This window comes from Castor canadensis, chromosome 10 (genome assembly GCF_047511655.1).
Source record: "Castor canadensis chromosome 10, mCasCan1.hap1v2, whole genome shotgun sequence".
NCBI lineage: Eukaryota > Metazoa > Chordata > Mammalia > Rodentia > Castoridae > Castor > Castor canadensis.
The window spans coordinates 144,102,237-144,121,066 of record NC_133395.1 but is presented as its reverse complement, the minus strand read 5'-3'; the positions used below and the strand labels follow the sequence as shown (position 1 = coordinate 144,121,066).

Below are 18,830 nucleotides of genomic sequence, written 5' to 3'. Positions count from 1 at the left end.
TGAGCTGGAAGAGGCGTGGTTAGAGTCAGGCTTTAGACGCAGAGACTTGTCAGGGACTGGGTTGAGGCCAAGTATAATGTCACAAACTTGTCACAGGGCAGTGAGTGTGGATGAGGATGGTTTTAAAACCTCTTCCTGGCTGGACTGGGGACCTGAGTGGGCTGCGTGCAGAGTGGGCCGGGTCTCAGAACTGGGGGCCAGTTTCCATGTCCTGAGAAGTGGGGTCCATGTCTGACAAGGGCCAGTTCTTGGTAACACCTCCTTTTTACCGACTGACTACAAAGGCTTTTGAAATTGCTGGAGCGACTGGACTGTTGCAACCCCCATGTGGCCACCCTGCTCATCCTTGACCCAAATGGTCTCACAATCTAGAACATTCTTCCAAGGTCGGGTGTGACCTACAGTCAGCATTGCTGTCACCCCCCCGCCCCAGGACGGTTGCTCAAGGCCCACTGATGTCCCTGTCCTGTGCCCATTTGTTACTTACTCACTCATATCTACTGGGAGCCATGCGCAGGTATGCCAGGCACAGAGGTCCCACCCTCCCCTCAGTGTCACAGAGCACAGGCATAGAAAGTGAGGCAGCCATGTGAGCTAAGAGGGCAGCAGGGGAAATCCCTTCTTCTGGAGGGCTTTCTGGAGGAAGTGACATAGCAGGCTGCCCTTGAAGGACAAGCAGAGGACCCAGCAGAGGAGGAGAGGGAAGAATAGGGAAGCAGAGGCACAGCACACTGTGTGACCCATGAACAGGAACGTTGGTCTGGTGGGGTTGCCGTGGGGGGAGGGCGCTGTTGGAAAACTGCTGGTCGTTTGGGGTCTTCAGGCAGGTATTGCAGCCAGAGGCTGGTTTCAAGTGACAGAGACCATGGAAGATGGAGGAGGATGAGCCTTCAGGCATGGGGTGGGGCAGGGGGAAGAGGATGAGGCTGGAAGTAGGAAGGCTAGCAAGGAAGCCTGCACCCAGGAGTGGCCACCTTAAACTGGCAGCACTGTAAGCTGAGGCCTGCAGTATGAGTTTATTTTACAGCCGAACTCAGGAGAGGTGCTCAGCAAATGCTTGTGAGAAGGGATGGACAGACGGATGAATAGATGGATGGATGAATGAGATATCTGGGTTAGAGGAACCATGGGCCCTGGGCCCTTTCCCTTGTACTTCCCAAGGAGCAGACACCAAACAGGGACTCTGGGACCTCCCTCCCACCCACCCTGGGCTGGGGCTGTGTGGAGCAGGAGAAACGCCTCCTTCCCTCCAGCCTGATCTGCTCCTCCCTCCCCCATCTGCCCTCTGAGAATAGCAGGAACTGGACACCAGCCCCCCTGGTGTCCAGCCTTGCCCAGACCTACATAACCACCCTCCACCCCCTCAGAGGGCCTCAGTAAGCCTTGCCCTGTCTTCAAATGAGGTGCGTAAAAGCCACTGGCTTTGTGTGTGTGCCCACCCCCATGGGGCTGAGGCACATGGGCAGGGTGGGTGAATGAGGGACGAAGAGAGGTGTGAGTCTACTGAACACAGCAGTGTAAACTATGAGGCTGTTTGGAATTCCTCCCTTTTTAATTTTTCTCAGACCCTTGAAGTAACAGCAGAGGCTCCACTGTCTCTAAAAGGCCCTGGCCTTGACAAGTTGCTTTTTATCCCATTTGTCTTGTTTTGTTTTTTCTTTTGGCAGTATTGGGGGTTTGAACTCAGGCCTCATGCTTGCTAGACAGGCACTGCACCAACTTAAACCAGGCTCCCAGCCTTTTTGCTTTTATTTTTCAAGTAGGTTCTTGTATTTTATGCCTGTACTGACTTGGATCCAGATCCTCCTACTTAGGGCTTCAGAGTAGCTGGGATGACAGGCATGGTTTACCACATCCAGCTTCATTGTTGAGATGGAGTCTCACTAACTTAATCTAGGCTGGTCTTAAAGTGTAATCCTCCTGATCTCTGCCCCAGAAGTAGCTGGGATTACAGGCATAGGCCATCAAGCCTGGCCCATCATTTGCTCCTTAAAAACAAAAGAGCATCTCCCACTGCTACTGTTTCTTGCTTGAGCCTTGAAAGTATGGGACCCCATATCCAGCTTGGTCTCCACCTGGATGACTGTCACACTATGGTCTATCTTTGAAAAAGTGCCACCCACCCCACCCTGTGCTGTCACTTGTCTCCATAGCAGTTGGTACACCCTTCCCCTGTAGGCTGAGTGCTGCCCAGGTGAAGTGGCAGGGGTGGGAGGGGTAGGAGAGCTGGGGGGCTCAGTGAATATGGCCATGTGACTAGACAGCCAATGAACAGTCAGTCCTCCTCTGCCACTGACTGACTGTTGAGGAAGCGACTCCCTTCTCTGCTTTGGTGCCCTTGACAGTAAAATGGGGACAAAGGTCCTGGAGCAGCCTTCTCCTCGGGGCTGCTGTACTGCTCAAAACCTCTTGGAACCTGGAAATGCACACAGCACCTGGCTGCGAAGCCTTGACGTGTGGTGCAAAGGGGAGGAGCACCATGTGTGTTTAGTCAGGGCAGCTGTGGTCAGAATGTCTGGGACCCCCCAAATTCCTTGATTGAAATTGTCACCATCAAGGCAACAGTGTTACAAGGTGGGTCCTTTGGGAGGTGATTAGGTCATGCAAGGCAACAGTGTTACAAGGTGGGTCCTTTGGGAGGTGATTAGGTCATGAGGGTGGAGCCTTTACCAATAGGATTAGTGCCTTTATAAATGGGGACAGAGAGCTAGCTCACCCCTTCCACCATGAGGATGATGTCCACAAGTGTAACCACACACTAAGTCTGCTGGCATCTTGATGACAGGCTGTCCAGGCTCCAGAACTGAGAGAAATACATTTCTCTTGCTCCTAGGCCATGCAGGTTTCAGTGTTTTGTTTTAGCAAGTGAAAGCAGTCTGACACGGGTACCCCAACTTAGTGCCTTAAACAGCAAATCAAATGTCTCTCAGTTCTGCAAACCTGAGACCTAGGTGTGAGCAGAGCCAGCCATGCTCCCTCTGACATCATGCTCAAGCCTCTCAGCTCTGGTAGTTCCCTGGCTTACTGCCACAAGCTGCCACTCCAATATTCATTTATTCCCTATGACGTGACACCTAACTCCAGCATGGCCTCATCTCACTGGTGCCTGTCTGCCTAGGAGCTAGAACACAGAAGGAGCACCCAAGAGCCTGGGCCCCTCCACCTGGGTCCTGCTAAGCCTTGCCCTCCTGTCCTCCCTTTCTGCAGTGTTCGAAATGCTATCCCAAGTCTGGAGGATTCTGACTCAGCTAAGAGAGCCATGTCTGAGGATCTTGAAGGAAGCTTCTCCTCGGTCCTGGGTGACAAGGTGGAAAAGGATAGCTCTTCCCAAGTTGACAAGTATGTGCTACCCTGGCCTGGGCTGATAGCATAGGCATGGCTCTGCCATAGGGCCCGTAACCCTGTATTGGGCAAGCCACATCTCCGCAGGCACAGGTCAGCCCTGACATCTGGCCTGTTTTACCAACAGCAGTCCCACTGAGCATTGAGGCTACTGCTGCTGGCAGCAATTCGGGTGGTACAGACTGAGTGTCTTTGAAGCCTTTGTAGCAAAACCCCACAGGTCAGACCTGTAGGGTGGAGCCTGGCCCCCCCTCCCCTGCCCTGTGAGAATCTCACTAGGCAGTCAAACTTCCACTAATTTCGTTTTAGAGACAGGGAACCAAATCATGTTCTGCAGAACCACAGAGGAGCAGGTAGAAGGTTACAGGTGCCATAGGTGTAACCCCTCAGTAGGAAGGAAAGGACCACACACACCTCAACCAGGCCCCTGGCTCCCCCCCTCCCTAGCACTTGCCTTTCCCTGTTTTGATGTTTAGGTTGAAAACGCCTGAAATAGATCTGCATCCTTTGGTTGTCAAGCTTAGGAGGGGCAGTGAGAAAGTGACCACCTGGAAGAAACAGACCAAGAAGTGACACCCTCCCTACACCCATCCCGGCTTTTCAGTCTCCCATCCCCTTTAATAAACACTCATGCCTCCAGGTCTGGGTGAGGCCATGGGTGGTTTGGGGGCACGACCGTCTGGTTGCTGTAAGACCAGAGGTCCCAACAGCCCAGTTCCAGGCTGAGTCCTGTGAAACTCGCTGCCCCCAACCCAGAGCTTCCTGTGTGGCCAGCAGTGAGCCTGTGACTTTCAGGCCCAGAAAGAAATGTCTCACTGCAAGGGGCCTTGATCAACTATAAGGTGACCCCTGGGAAACCTCACATGGGCCTGGGCTATGTCCTCCAACCCTTCCCTGGGTGGGGAAGGGCTCTGATTCTGGCCTAGGTGGGGAAGAGAATGAGTGAGAAGGAAGAGGGAGAAAGAAAAAGAAAACAGTGAAAAGAGACAGTAGATAGAAGAGACAAAGGGAGGGGTGAAGATTTGAGAAGGCAGAGATGGGGGTGGGGGGAGGAAAGGAGAGGGGAGGAGTGGGAGGACCTGGAGAAGAGGGGGAGAGAGGGAGGAATAAGAAAGAGGGAGGACAAGAGGAAGATGAGAAGGAACTGAACCAGAGCAGGGCCCTTCAGTGGCACCCAGAAAGCCAGAGCCCTGCAGCCCCCTTGGCAAACTCACATCTCCACTTAGGCCAGCACTGGTGCCTGTGGGGGAATTGGATGCCCCTTCCCTTCCCTGATAGGCCTGGAGAATCCTTACTAGCATCAAGGGGTCCTGAGTGAGCCCCCGGGGAGTGCTGCCTTGCTTCAGATCCCTGACGTATCTGAGAGGGCTGGACCCCACACCAGCCCTTGGCCACCAGCTCTGGGCTTGCTCCTCTGGGCTTCCAGGAGCAAGGTCTCTGGAGTGTCTGCTTTGTTTTCTGAAGCCAGAAGAGTGTTCAGGCCTCCATCTCCAGGCAGCATTTAGTGATGTATTTTATGTATAACCGTTTGTGTTTCCTCTGTAATGCATGCTTTTTTAATCTGAATCTTTGGAGTTTTAGTTTTGTCCTTTGAATCATTCAAAGGCATTTTTCGAATTACACATTTGTTCCCCTAGAAATGGATTGGAAATGGCCTGCTGTGTTCTTAAGCCACAGGCTTTGATATTTTAGGGCCTTGGTGTTTCTTAGGGGTCCTGGGTCTCTAACCACTCTCCCCCCTCCCCCAAGCCCAAGCACTAAGACATCTGAGGACAGGAAGGCAAGCAGACATGCACACACCCACCAGTCCCTAAGGCAGGAACCTGGTAAAGGTTGGAACTAGGACCATGGCTCTGGTTAGTCTGAAATGAAGCTTTTACCTGCCACCCAGCTGACCCCAGGGCCTGCGTGCTCAGCTGTGCTTGCACATGTGTGCCAATCATTTGTATGTGCACTTCAATAGCTGTGTACATGGGAGCCCATGTCTCAGAAAGGTAGGCCCTACCGAGGGTACACATCACGCTCAAAGGGGGCAAAACCAAGCTGCATAAAAGCAAGGATGTCTCCCATTGGCCAGACAGGTCCAGGGCATGCCCAGTGCTACACAGTCAAATTGCTCCCTGAGGAGGAGGAAGCGAAGGGGACACCCTCTTCTCTATGGAAATACCAGGAGAGGGAGATAAGGTGTTACCCCTCAACAATGCCACACAAACCAGGCATGATGGCAAAATATTAGATTATCTGAGTGATAGAACAACTGGGTTCTTCTTTCAAGCCCCCTTTCTGTTGTCTTCTCTAGATACTAGGAGGTCCAAGGGTTTCTAAGGCAATAAGGTATGGCCTGATCCAAGTGCATGGGCACTCGGGCTATTGCTGGGCCCTCAGCCCTTGCACATATCACAAATCAATCACAGCACTCTGGACTCACTTGAACCCAAAGGCCCAGGCAGCTGTTCCCTGTTAACCACCAATCTTTGCCCTCTGAAGAGTAGCCCTTTCCTCTTCCCAAGACTCAGTATGGACAGGCTTCTTGAAGGAAGTGGGCATGGAATTAAAGCCAAAACCCCAAAGGGCAGGTTGTGTTAAGGGTCCTTGTTGCATGTTTTCTGTGCAGCAGAAAAGTAGGTGGCATCTGATGACTCACTTCCCAGGTCTCAGCCTGTCAGGGAAGCCTTGGGAAATGGGGGCCGGGTCTTCCCTTATCACTTAGCACCCAGGGCAAAGGCCGGGGGATGGGGGGTAGAGGGAGGCTATCTTTGAGTAGGCTGAGTAGGCTCATCATCAAAGAAAATTAAAATAAGGAAACCTAGGAATGGGGGTAACTGACCCAATTAAAAAAAAAAAGGAGACTGAAGCCCAGAGAAAGGAAGGCTATGCCATCAGCATGTGGCAGAATTAGGCAATGACATCACCTCCACTCTCTTCCACTCCATTCCCTCTGTACAAAGGTGGCCCAGGGCCAGAGGAAGGGGCAATGGAGGCTGTGAGACAAAGGTGAGGCTTCTGCCTTCAGTAGTAATATGGATTCAGTGGCCTGGAGAAAAGCCGTCTTGTTACAAAACATGTGGAAATGTGGGAAAACATGAAACACCCCTTTAACTTCATATAAGGACGCTCAAGGAAGTAAGGAAAATCCTCAGGAGCTAAAAACCAAGAGGAAGTGGGGGAAGCCAAGTGGGAGGCACTCTGTCAACAAGGTGGTGAGGAGGTCTTTTCAACAACTTGTGCTGGAACAACTGGACAGGAGACAGGAAAAACTAGAATTGATCTTCACCTCACACCATTCATAGTAATTAGTTCAAAATGGGCCATAGAACTTAAGAGCTAACATAAAATTCCCAGGGGAAAATATTGGAGAAAATATTCTTGGAAGGCAGCTATGCTAACCACTATACCACCAATGCCTCATTGAGAAAATATTCTTGATATTAAAGCAGACACCGGACAATAGAAAAGTAATGGAAATGATCATTTTTAAATGGATAGAACTTCAGCAAAATTTAAAACTTCTGCTCTTCAAAAAACATCTATAGGAAAACAAAGGTTCACTACAAATGAAGAAAATCAGAAATTTCTAGAATGTATAATGCTTACAACTCAAGATGGACAGCTCAAGTTTTAAAAAATAGACTAAACATTTGAACAGACATTTTGTAAAAGAAACTATATAGATGAAAAAAGCATGTAATAAAATGCCCAATATTATTAGTCTTCAAGGAAATGCAATTAAAACCACAAATGAAATACTTCTAAACACCTATTAAAATGGCTTTGAAAATACTTTTTTTAACTGAAAATAACAAGTCCTGGCACATAGTGTCAAATACCTTCTATGACCACAGGAAGGAGCTCAGTAGGAGTAAGCTACAGACCTTGTTCTGTAATGTCAAAGAGAGGACCTATAAAGGAATGAAGGTCAGACATCTGGTTTTCCACAGCAACACTAGATGCAAGAAGAATGTAGTTATTTTAAAGAATTGGAAGTAAAGTACTTCCCACTGTAGTAGAGATAGGAGTAAAGAAACTTAAGGGACATGATAGTGTGATAAAGTAGTTTGTTAGGAAGAAGAGCAGATATTGAGAAGTGCAAGAGTCAATAGGAATAAATAAGCCATCATGAGAACAAAAATAGAACATCTAATTTTTCAACCAGCCATGCTTATTTTATCCAATGAAAAATAAAAGTGGAAAAAAGTAAAAGTAAATAGCAAAAACAAATTCCAATATGAGAGCTAGCTAGTATAATAAATGTGAATGGGTTAAATTTACCACTCAAAAAACAGAGACTCTCACATACAAAAACTTGTACATTAATGTTCATCAAAACATTATTCACTATCGCTGTAAAATGCAAACAAATGTCCATCAACTGATGAACAGATGAGTAAGTTGTGATATAGCCATAAACAGGAATGTTATTCAGCAATGAACAAAGGATGAAATTCTCATACATGCTATAACATGGAGGAACCTTGAAAGTAAATAGAAAAATAGCCACAAAAGACCACACGTTATATGACTCCATTTATATGAACTATTCAGACTACACAAATCTCTAGAGACAGATTGTAAATTTGTGCTTGTCTTGGGATGAGGAGGGAGAAAATGGGGAGCAAAATGAGCTTCTTTGGTCATGACGAACATGTTCTAAAGTTAAATAATGGTGGGGTTCCAAGATGGCGGCTAGAGGGAGGAAGCAGAAAGCAAGCCTCCTATAGTGAAATCTTGGAGAGATGCTGGAGACACACTTTGCAGGCATAATCACTGAGAAAAGGCATAACTTGACTCCTCCACATCTCCAACCAGTGCAGAGAATCTCCACTTCACGTTAAAGGGAGAAACGAGGAGGGCCCCTGGGGCCGCCAGTGGCTGGCGCCCATACGGCTTGGGAAGACGCGGACCAGGTGAGCTTCATGGTACTGCGGTACCCCCAAAGACAAGCCTGGGCCAGAGCAGCATAGCCCCCTGGACAGACTGACCTCCACCCGGGGAAAAAAAGAGAAACTGAGTAATAAGCAATAAGAACAATTAAGACACGCTGGAAAGAGGGTGGGGCGCACTGAGCACCGAAGATTGGGGGAAGGGAATCCTTCCCGGGACTGTACATAAACAAGCCGGGCAGGCCGGAGAGCCTCTGGTGGGAGCAGGGCACACACCCAGCAACCAGGAGCGGGGAAGCTTGTGAGAGTGGCGGAGGGAGAAAAACTCCACAGGAGAGGAGGGAAGACCACTCCCCATGTGAACTGTAAACAAACATGGCGGCTGGCAGGAGCAGCAGCACCGCCCAGTAAGCAGGAGCAGGAAAGCTTGTGAAAGTGGCAGTGGGAGGAAAACTGCACAGGAGAGGGGGGAAGACCCACCTCCCACAGGAACTGTAAATAAACACGCAGGCCTGACAACGCGGGGGCAGTGTCACCTTTCCCAGTGCTTGGAAAGGGGAAAGCTTGTAGCAGAGGCTCCCGCACAGGAGAACTCTGAATAAACAAAGCCTGCAGGGCCAGATGAGTGCTAAGCTCACCCCAGAGATCTGCATAAATAACGCCTCCAGCAACAGCAGGCTGAGAGCAGCACGCAGGCAAGCCACAGTTGCAGATACCACTCTCAGAACTGTCTCCAGACTCTTTTTTTTCTTTTTCTCCCTACCTTTGATGAGAGAACAACCAATGCAGGCCGAAAAACTTACTGAAACTGTATTGCATTTGAACTTGGGACACTTGGTGGGGCTTTTTGTGTGTGTGTGTGTAGTTCTACTTTATGCATCCCCTTTGATGAGACAACTACAGAACAACATCTGAGGCACCAACTCCAGGACTGGAGATTGAGACGGACACCCAAATTGTTAAGACTGAAACTGCATTGCATATAAACTTGGAAGTTTTTTTTTTTTTAATTTTCTATTTTCCATTTTATTTTAATTCATTTTTATATATTGATATTTCTTTCATTTACTTAGTTTTTATTTTTTTATCTTTGATTTTCAATTCTCTCTCTGTCTCTCTAATGTCTGTTCAGCTTACTGTCGATTAGTACACTAACACTCCCTGTTTATACCTTTGAAACTTTCTAGTCTGATACCTTGTTCTGCTTTCTCCCTCTTGTCTGTATATTTGTTTTCCCCTTTTCCTTAACTTCTTGCTTTCCATCTCAGCTCACCCTTCCATTCTAAATATTACCATTGTTATTATTACAAGCTAGAAAATACTTAATTGCACACAGTACAGGGACAGTAACAACACCAAAGACAATGACAGGAAGACAAAAAAAACAGGGAAACCAGTATCCCCACAGCAAAAAATTAGTACAGGAACCAGAGGGGAATGAAGAGAACAGAAACTCAGATCCAGACTCCAACAAAATGAGGATAAACTATGCCAAAGGACCCAATGAAGCCCACAAGAATAATTTAAAAGAACACATACTACAAGTACTCAATGAGAATTTTATAGAGATGATACTGGATAGGGTCAACCAAAATGTACAGGAGACACTCAAGAAATTCCAAGACAATAAAAATAGAGAATTTGAAAAAGCAAAAGAAGAAATAAAGGAAACCATAGAAGCACTGTATAAACACCAAAGTGAAAGAGAGAACACAATGAATAAATGGATAAATTAACTCAGGACAAAAATAGACAACAATAAAGAAGAAAACTGCCAGGATATGGAAAACCTCAGAAAAAAGAACGAAACAGAACTGCAAAACAAAACAGAAGGCCAATCCAGCAGAATAGAACAAACAGAAGACAGAATCTCAGAACTTGAAGATGAAATGGTAATTAAAGGAAAAACCGAAGAACTATTAATTAAACAACTCAAGACCTGTGAAAAGAAAATGCAAGAACTCAAGAACTCACTGACTCCATCAAAAGACCAAACTTGAGAATCATGGGCATTGAAGAAGGAGAAGAGGTGCAAGCAAAGGGAATGCGTAATATATTCAACAAAATAATAACAGAAAATTTCCCAAATCTAGAGAAAGATATTCCCATACAAATGCAAGAGGCCTCCAGGACACCAAACAGACCAGATCAAAATAGAACTACTCCATGACATATCATCATTAAAACAACAAGTTCAGAAACTAAGGAAAGAATAGTGAAGGCTGTAAGAGAGAAAAAACAAGTAACATACAAAGGTAAACCCATCAAAATCACAGCAGACTTCTCAACAGAAACATTAAAAGCAAGAAGAGCGTGGGGTGAGATCTTCCGGGCACTGAATGAAAATAAATTCAACCCCAGGATACTCTACCCAGCAAAGCTATCATTCAAAATAGATGGAGCAATAAAAGTCTTCCATGATAAGCAGAAACTAAAACAATATGTGACCACAAAGCCACCATTACAAAAGATTCTGCAAGGGATCCTGCACACAGAAAGTGACGCCCAACTTAACCATGAAAAGGCAGGCAGCACCAGACCACAGGAAAAGAAAAAGCAAGAAAGTAGAGAGTAACCTCAACTTAGGTACACACAATCAAACCTTCAAACAACTAAGACAACTAAATGACAGGAATCACCACATACCTATCAGTAATAACGCTTAATGTTAATGGACTTAATTCACCCATCAAAAGGCACCGTTTGACGAAATGGATTAAAAAAGAAGATCCAACAATTTGTTGCTTACAGGAGACCCATCTCACCAACAGAAATAAGAATAGGCTTAGGATGAAAGTCTGGAAGAAGATTTACCAAGCCAATGGCCCCCGAAAACAGGCAGGAGTAGCAATACTTATCTCTGACAAAGTAGACTTCAAACCTACATTGATCAAATGAGATAAATAAGGACATTCCACACTAATAAAAGGTGATATAGGCTAAAAGGAAATAATAATTATCAACCTGTATGCACCCAATGTCAACGCACCCAATTTCACCAAACATACCCTGAAAGACCTAAATGCATATATAAACGCCAACACAGTGGTTGTGGGAGACTTTAACACTCCATTATCATCAATAGATAGGTCATCCAAACAAAAAATCAGTGAAGAAATCTAAGATCTAAAATATGCAATAGATCAAATGGACCTAGTAGATGTCTACAGAACATTTCATCCAACTTCTACACAATATACATTCTTTTCAGCAGCCCATGGAACCTTCTCCAAAATAGATCATATCCTAGGGCACAAAGCAAGCCTCAGCAAATATAAGAAAATAGAAACTATACCGTGCATACTATCTGATCACAATGCTGTAAAAGTAGAACTCAACAACAAAAGTAAAGACAAAAAACATGCAAACAGCTGGAAACTAAATAACTCATTACTTAATGAAGAATGGATCATCGATGCAATAAAAGAGGAAATTAAAAAGTTCCTGGAAGTCAATGAAAATGAAAACACAACCTACCGGAACCTATGGGACACAGCTAAGGCAGTCCTGAGAGGAAAGTTTATAGCCATGAGTGCATATATTAAAAAGATTGAAAGATCCCAAATCAATGACCTAATGATACATCTCAAACTCCTAGAAAAATAAGAACAAGCAAATCCCAAAACAAACAGAAGGAGAGAAATTATAAAAATAAGAGCTGAAATCAACGAAATAGAAACCAAAAAAACCATACAAAGAATTAATGAAACAAAAAGTTGGTTCTTTGAAAAAATAAACAAGATCGATAGACCCCTGGCAAACCTGACTAAAATGAGGAGAGAAAAAACCCAAATTAGTAGAATCAGGAATGCAAAAGGGGAGATAACAACAAATACCATGGAAGTCCAGGAAATCATCAGAGACTACTTTGAGAACCTATATTCAAATAAATCTGAAAATCTAAAAGAAATGGACAGATTTCTAGATACATATGATCATCCAAAACTGAACCAAGAGGAAATTAATCACCTGAATAGACCTATAACACAAAATGAAATTGAAGCAGCAATCAAGAGTCTCCCCAAAAAGAAAAGTCCAGGTCCTGATGGATTCTCTGCTGAATTCTATCAGACCTTTAAAGAATCTGATACCAACCCTCCTTAAACTGTTCCACGAAATAGAAAGGGAAGGAACACTGCCAAACACATTTTATGAAGCCAGTATTACACTTATCCCAAAACCAGGCAAAGACACCTCCAAAAAGGAGAACTATAGGCCAATCTCCTTAATGAACATTGATGCAAAAATCCTCAACAAAATAATGGCAAACCGAATTCAGCAACACATCAAAAAGATCATTCACCACGACCAAGTAGGCTTCATCCCAGGGATGCAGGGGTGGTTCAACATACGAAAATCAATAAACGTAACAAACCACATTAACAGAAGCAAAGACAAAAACCACTTGATCATCTCAATAGATGCAGAAAAAGCCTTTGATAAGATCCAACATCATTTCATGATAAAAGCTCTAAGAAAACTAGGAATAGAAGGAAAGTTCCTCAACATTATAAAAGCTATATATGACAAACCTACAGCCAGCATTATACTTAACGGAGAAAAACTGAAACCATTCCCTCTAAAATCAGGAACCAGACAAGGATGCCCACTATCTCCACTCCTATTCAACATAGTACTGGAATTCCTAGCCAGAGCAATTAGGCAAGAAGAAGGAATAAAAGGAATACAAATAGGTAAAGAAACTGTCAAAATATCCCTATTTGCAGACGACATGATCCTATACCTTAAAGACCCAAAAAACTCTACTCAGAAGCTTCTAGACATCATCAATAGCTATAGCAAGGTAGCAGGATATAAAATCAACATAGAAAAATCGTTAGCATTTCTATACACTAACAATGAGCAAATGGAAAAAGAATGTATGAAAACAATTCCATTTACAATATGCTCAACAAAAATCAAATACCTAGGTGTAAACCTAACAAAAGATGTGAAAGACCTCTACAAGGAAAACTATACACTTCTGAAGAAAGAGGTTGAGGAAGACTATAGAAAGTGGAGCGATCTCCCATGCTCATGGATTGGTAGAATCAACATAGTAAAAATTTTGATACTCCGCAAAGTAATCTACATGTTTAGTGCAATTCCCATCAAAATTCCAATGACATTCATTAAAGAGATTGAAAAATCTACTGTTAAATTTATATGGAAACACAAGAGGCCACGAATAGCCAAGGCAATACTCAGTCAAAAGAACAATGCAGGAGGTATCACAATACCTGACTTCAAACTATATTACAAAGCAATAACAATAAAAACAGCATGGTACTGGCACAAAAACAGACATGAAGACCAGTGGAACAGAACAGAGGACCCAGACATGAAGCCACACAACTATAACCAACTTGTCTTTGACAAAGGAGCTAAAAATATACGCTGGAGAAATAGCAGCCTCTTCAAGAAAAACTGCTGGGAAACCTGGTTAGCAGTCTGCAAAAAACTGAAACTAGATCCATGTATATCACCCTATACCAAGATTAACTCAAAATGGATCAAGGATCTTAATATCAGACCCCAAACTCTTAAGTTGATACAAGAAAGAGTAGGAAATACCCTGGAGTTAGTAGGTATAGGTAAGAACTTTCTCAATGAAACCCCAGCAGCACAGCAACTAAGAGATAGCATAGATAAATGGGACCTCATAAAGCTAAAAAGCTTCTGTTCATCAAAAGAAATGGTCTCTAAACTGAAGAGAACACCCACAGAGTGGGAGAAAATATTTGCCAACTATACATCAGACAAAGGACTGATAACCAGAATATACAGGGAACTTAAAAAACTAAATTCTCCCAAAACTAATGAACCAATAAAGAAATGGGCAAGTGAACTAAACAGAACTTTCTCAAAAGAAGAAATTCAAATGGCCAGAAAACACATGAAAAAATGCTCACCATCTCTAGCAATAAAGGAAATGCAAATTAAAACCACACTAAGATTCCACCTCACCCCTGTTAGAATAGCCATCATCAGCAACACCGCCAACAACAGGTGTTGGCGAGGATGTGGGGAAAAAGGAACCCTCTTACACTGTTGGTGGGAATGTAAACTAGTACAACCACTCTGGAAAAAATTTGGAGGCTACTTAAAAAGCTAAACATTGATCTACCATTTGATCCAGCAATACCACTCTTGGGGATATACCCAAAAGACTGTGACACAGGTGACTCCAGAGGCACCTGCACATCCATGTTTATTGCGGCACTATTCACAATAGCCAAGTTATGGAAACAGCCAAGATGCCCCAGCACTGACGAATGGATTAAGAAAATGTGGTATCTATACACAATGGAATTTTATGCAGCCATGAAGAAGAACGAAATGTTATCATTCGCTGGTAAATGGAAGGAACTGGAGAACATCATTCTTTTTTTTTTTTTCATTTTTCTTTTATTATTCATATGTGCATACAAGGCTTGGTTCATTTCTCCCCCCTGCCCCCACCCCCTCCCTTACCACCCACTCCGCCCCCTCCCTCTCCCCCCCCAATACCCAGCAGAACCTATTTTGCCCTTATTTCTAATTTTGTTGTAGAGAGAGTATAAGCAATAATAGGAAGGAACAAGGGGTTTTGCTGGTTGAGATAAGGATATCTATACAGGGCATTGACTCACATTGATTTCCTGTGCATGTGTGTTACCTTCTAGGTTAATTCTTTTTGATCTAACCTTTTCTCTAGTACCTGTTACCCTTTTCCTATTGGCCTCAGTTGCTTTAAGGTATCTGCTTTAGTTTCTCTATGTTAAGGGCAACAAAGCTAGCTAATTTTTTAGGTGTCTTACCTATCCTCTCCCCTCCCCTGTGTGCTCTCGCTTTTATCATGTGCTCGAAGTCCAATCCCCTTGTTGTGTTTGCCCTTGATCTAATGTCCACATATGAGGGAGAACATACGATTTTTGGGTTTTGAGCCAGGCTAACCTCACTCAGAATGATGTTCTCCAATTCCATCCATTTACCAGCGAATGATAACATTTCGTTCTTCTTCATGGCTGCATAAAATTCCATTGTGTATAGATACCACATTTTCTTAATCCATTCGTCAGTGCTGGGGCATCTTGGCTGTTTCCATAACTTGGCTATTGTGAATAGTGCCGCAATAAACATGGGTGTGCAGGTGCCTCTGGAGTAACAGTCTTTTGGGTATATCCCCAAGAGTGGTATTGCAGGATCAAATGGTAGATCGATGTCCAGCTTTTTAAGTAGCCTCCAAATTTTTTTCCAGAGTGGTTGTACTAGTCTACATTCCCACCAACAGTGTAAGAGGGTTCCTTTTTCCCCCGCATCCTCGCCAACACCTGTTGTTGGTGGTGTTGCTAATGAAGGCTTTTCTAACAGGGGTGAGGTGGAACCTTAGTGTGGTTTTAATTTGCATTTCCTTTATTGCTAGAGATGGTGAGCATTTTTTCATGTGTTTTCTGGCCATTTGAATTTCTTCTTTTGAGAAAGTTCTGTTTAGTTCACTTGCCCATTTCTTTATTGGTTCATTAGTTTTGGGAGAATTTAGTTTTTTAAGTTCCCTGTATATTCTGGTTATCAGTCCTTTGTCTGATGTATAGTTGGCAAATATTTTCTCCCACTCTGTGGGTGTTCTCTTCAGTTTAGAGACCATTTCTTTTGATGAACAGAAGCTTTTTAGCTTTATGAGGTCCCATTTATCTATGCTATCTCTTAGTTGCTGTGCTGCTGGGGTTTCATTGAGAAAGTTCTTACCTATACCTACTAACTCCAGGGTATTTCCTACTCTTTCTTGTATCAACTTAAGAGTTTGGGGTCTGATATTAAGATCCTTGATCCATTTTGAGTTAATCTTGGTATAGGGTGATATACATGGATCTAGTTTCAGTTTTTTGCAGACTGCTAACCAGGTTTCCCAGCAGTTTTTCTTGAAGAGGCTGCTATTTCTCCAGCGTATATTTTTAGCTCCTTTGTCAAAGACAAGTTGGTTATAGTTGTGTGGCTTCATGTCTGGGTCCTCTGTTCTGTTCCACTGGTCTTCATGTCTGTTTTTGTGCCAGTACCATGCTGTTTTTATTGTTATTGCTTTGTAATATAGTTTGAAGTCAGGTATTGTGATACCTCCTGCATTGTTCTTTTGACTGAGTATTGCCTTGGCTATTCGTGGCCTCTTGTGTTTCCATATAAATTTAACAGTAGATTTTTCAATCTCTTTAATGAATGTCATTGGAATTTTGATGGGAATTGCACTAAACATGTAGATTACTTTGCGGAGTATCAAAATTTTTACTATGTTGATTCTACCAATCCATGAGCATGGGAGATCGCTCCACTTTCTATAGTCTTCCTCAACCTCTTTCTTCAGAAGTGTATAGTTTTCCTTGTAGAGGTCTTTCACATCTTTTGTTAGGTTTACACCTAGGTATTTGATTTTTGTTGAGCATATTGTAAATGGAATTGTTTTCATACATTCTTTTTCCATTTGCTCATTGTTAGTGTATAGAAATGCTAACGATTTTTCTATGTTGATTTTATATCCTGCTACCTTGCTATAGCTATTGATGATGTCTAGAAGCTTCTGAGTAGAGTTTTTTGGGTCTTTAAGGTATAGGATCATGTCGTCTGCAAATAGGGATATTTTGACAGTTTCTTTACCTATTTGTATTCCTTTTATTCCTTCTTCTTGCCTAATTGCTCTGGCTAGGAATTCCAGTACTATGTTGAATAGGAGTGGAGATAGTGGGCATCCTTGTCTGGTTCCTGATTTTAGAGGGAATGGTTTCAGTTTTTCTCCGTTAAGTATAATGCTGGCTGTAGGTTTGTCATATATAGCTTTTATAATGTTGAGGAACTTTCCTTCTATTCCTAGTTTTCTTAGAGCTTTTATCATGAAATGATGTTGGATCTTATCAAAGGCTTTTTCTGCATCTATTGAGATGATCAAGTGGTTTTTGTCTTTGCTTCTGTTAATGTGGTTTGTTACGTTTATTGATTTTCGTATGTTGAACCACCCCTGCATCCCTGGGATGAAGCCTACTTGGTCGTGGTGAATGATCTTTTTGATGTGTTGCTGAATTCGGTTTGCCATTATTTTGTTGAGGATTTTTGCATCAATGTTCATTAAGGAGATTGGCCTATAGTTCTCCTTTTTGGAGGTGTCTTTGCCTGGTTTTGGGATAAGTGTAATACTGGCTTCATAAAATGTGTTTGGCAGTGTTCCTTCCCTTTCTATTTCGTGGAACAGTTTAAGGAGGGTTGGTATCAGATTCTTTAAAGGTCTGATAGAATTCAGCAGAGAATCCATCAGGACCTGGACTTTTCTTTTTGGGGAGACTCTTGATTGCTGCTTCAATTTCATTTTGTGTTATAGGTCTATTCAGGTGATTAATTTCCTCTTGGTTCAGTTTTGGATGATCATATGTATCTAGAAATCTGTCCATTTCTTTTAGATTTTCAGATTTATTTGAATATAGGTTCTCAAAGTAGTCTCTGATGATTTCCTGGACTTCCATGGTATTTGTTGTTATCTCCCCTTTTGCATTCCTGATTCTACTAATTTGGGTTTTTTCTCTCCTCATTTTAGTCAGGTTTGCCAGGGGTCTATCGATCTTGTTTATTTTTTCAAAGAACCAACTTTTTGTTTCATTAATTCTTTGTATGGTTTTTTTGGTTTCTATTTCGTTGATTTCAGCTCTTATTTTTATAATTTCTCTCCTTCTGTTTGTTTTGGGATTTGCTTGTTCTTATTTTTCTAGGAGTTTGAGATGTATCATTAGGTCATTGATTTGGGATCTTTCAATCTTTTTAATATATGCACTCATGGCTATAAACTTTCCTCTCAGGACTGCCTTAGCTGTGTCCCATAGGTTCCGGTAGGTTGTGTTTTCATTTTCATTGACTTCCAGGAACTTTTTAATTTCCTCTTTTATTGCATCGATGATCCATTCTTCATTAAGTAATGAGTTATTTAGTTTCCAGCTGTTTGCATGTTTTTTGTCTTTACTTTTGTTGTTGAGTTCTACTTTTACAGCATTGTGATCAGATAGTATGCACGGTATAGTTTCTATTTTCTTATATTTGCTGAGGCTTGCTTTGTGCCCTAGGATATGATCTATTTTGGAGAAGGTTCCATGGGCTGCTGAAAAGAATGTATATTGTGTAGAAGTTGGATGAAATGTTCTGTAGACATCTACTAGGTCCATTTGATCTATTGCATATTTTAGATCTTAGATTTCTTCACTGATTTTTTGTTTGGATGACCTATCTATTGATGATAATGGAGTGTTAAAGTCTCCCACAACCACTGTGTTGGCGTTTATATATGCATTTAGGTCTTTCAGGGTATGTTTGGTGAAATTGGGTGCGTTGACATTGGGTGCATACAGGTTGATAATTATTATTTCCTTTTAGCCTATATCACCTTTTATTAGTGTGGAATGTCCTTATTTATCTCATTTGATCAATGTAGGTTTGAAGTCTACTTTGTCAGAGATAAGTATTGCTACTCCTGCCTGTTTTCGGGGGCCATTGGCTTGGTAAATCTTCTTCCAGACTTTCATCCTAAGCCTATTCTTATTTCTGTTGGTGAGATGGGTCTCCTGTAAGCAACAAATTGTTGGATCTTCTTTTTTAATC

At 43.0% G+C, this 18,830-nt stretch overlaps 1 protein-coding gene across 1 annotated transcript in view; it reads left to right on the top strand.

Annotated features, from left to right (window-relative positions):
• C10H3orf20 (chromosome 10 C3orf20 homolog) overlaps nt 1-3,981 on the top strand; it is a 55,583-nt gene extending 51,602 nt beyond the window's left edge. The window contains 2 exon segments of the mRNA XM_074044483.1: nt 3,208-3,339; nt 3,819-3,981. Of these exon segments, the coding sequence (XP_073900584.1) occupies nt 3,208-3,339; nt 3,819-3,915 (229 nt within the window). The 3' untranslated portion in view covers nt 3,916-3,981.
• The last annotated feature ends 14,849 nt before the right edge of the window (nt 3,982-18,830 follow it).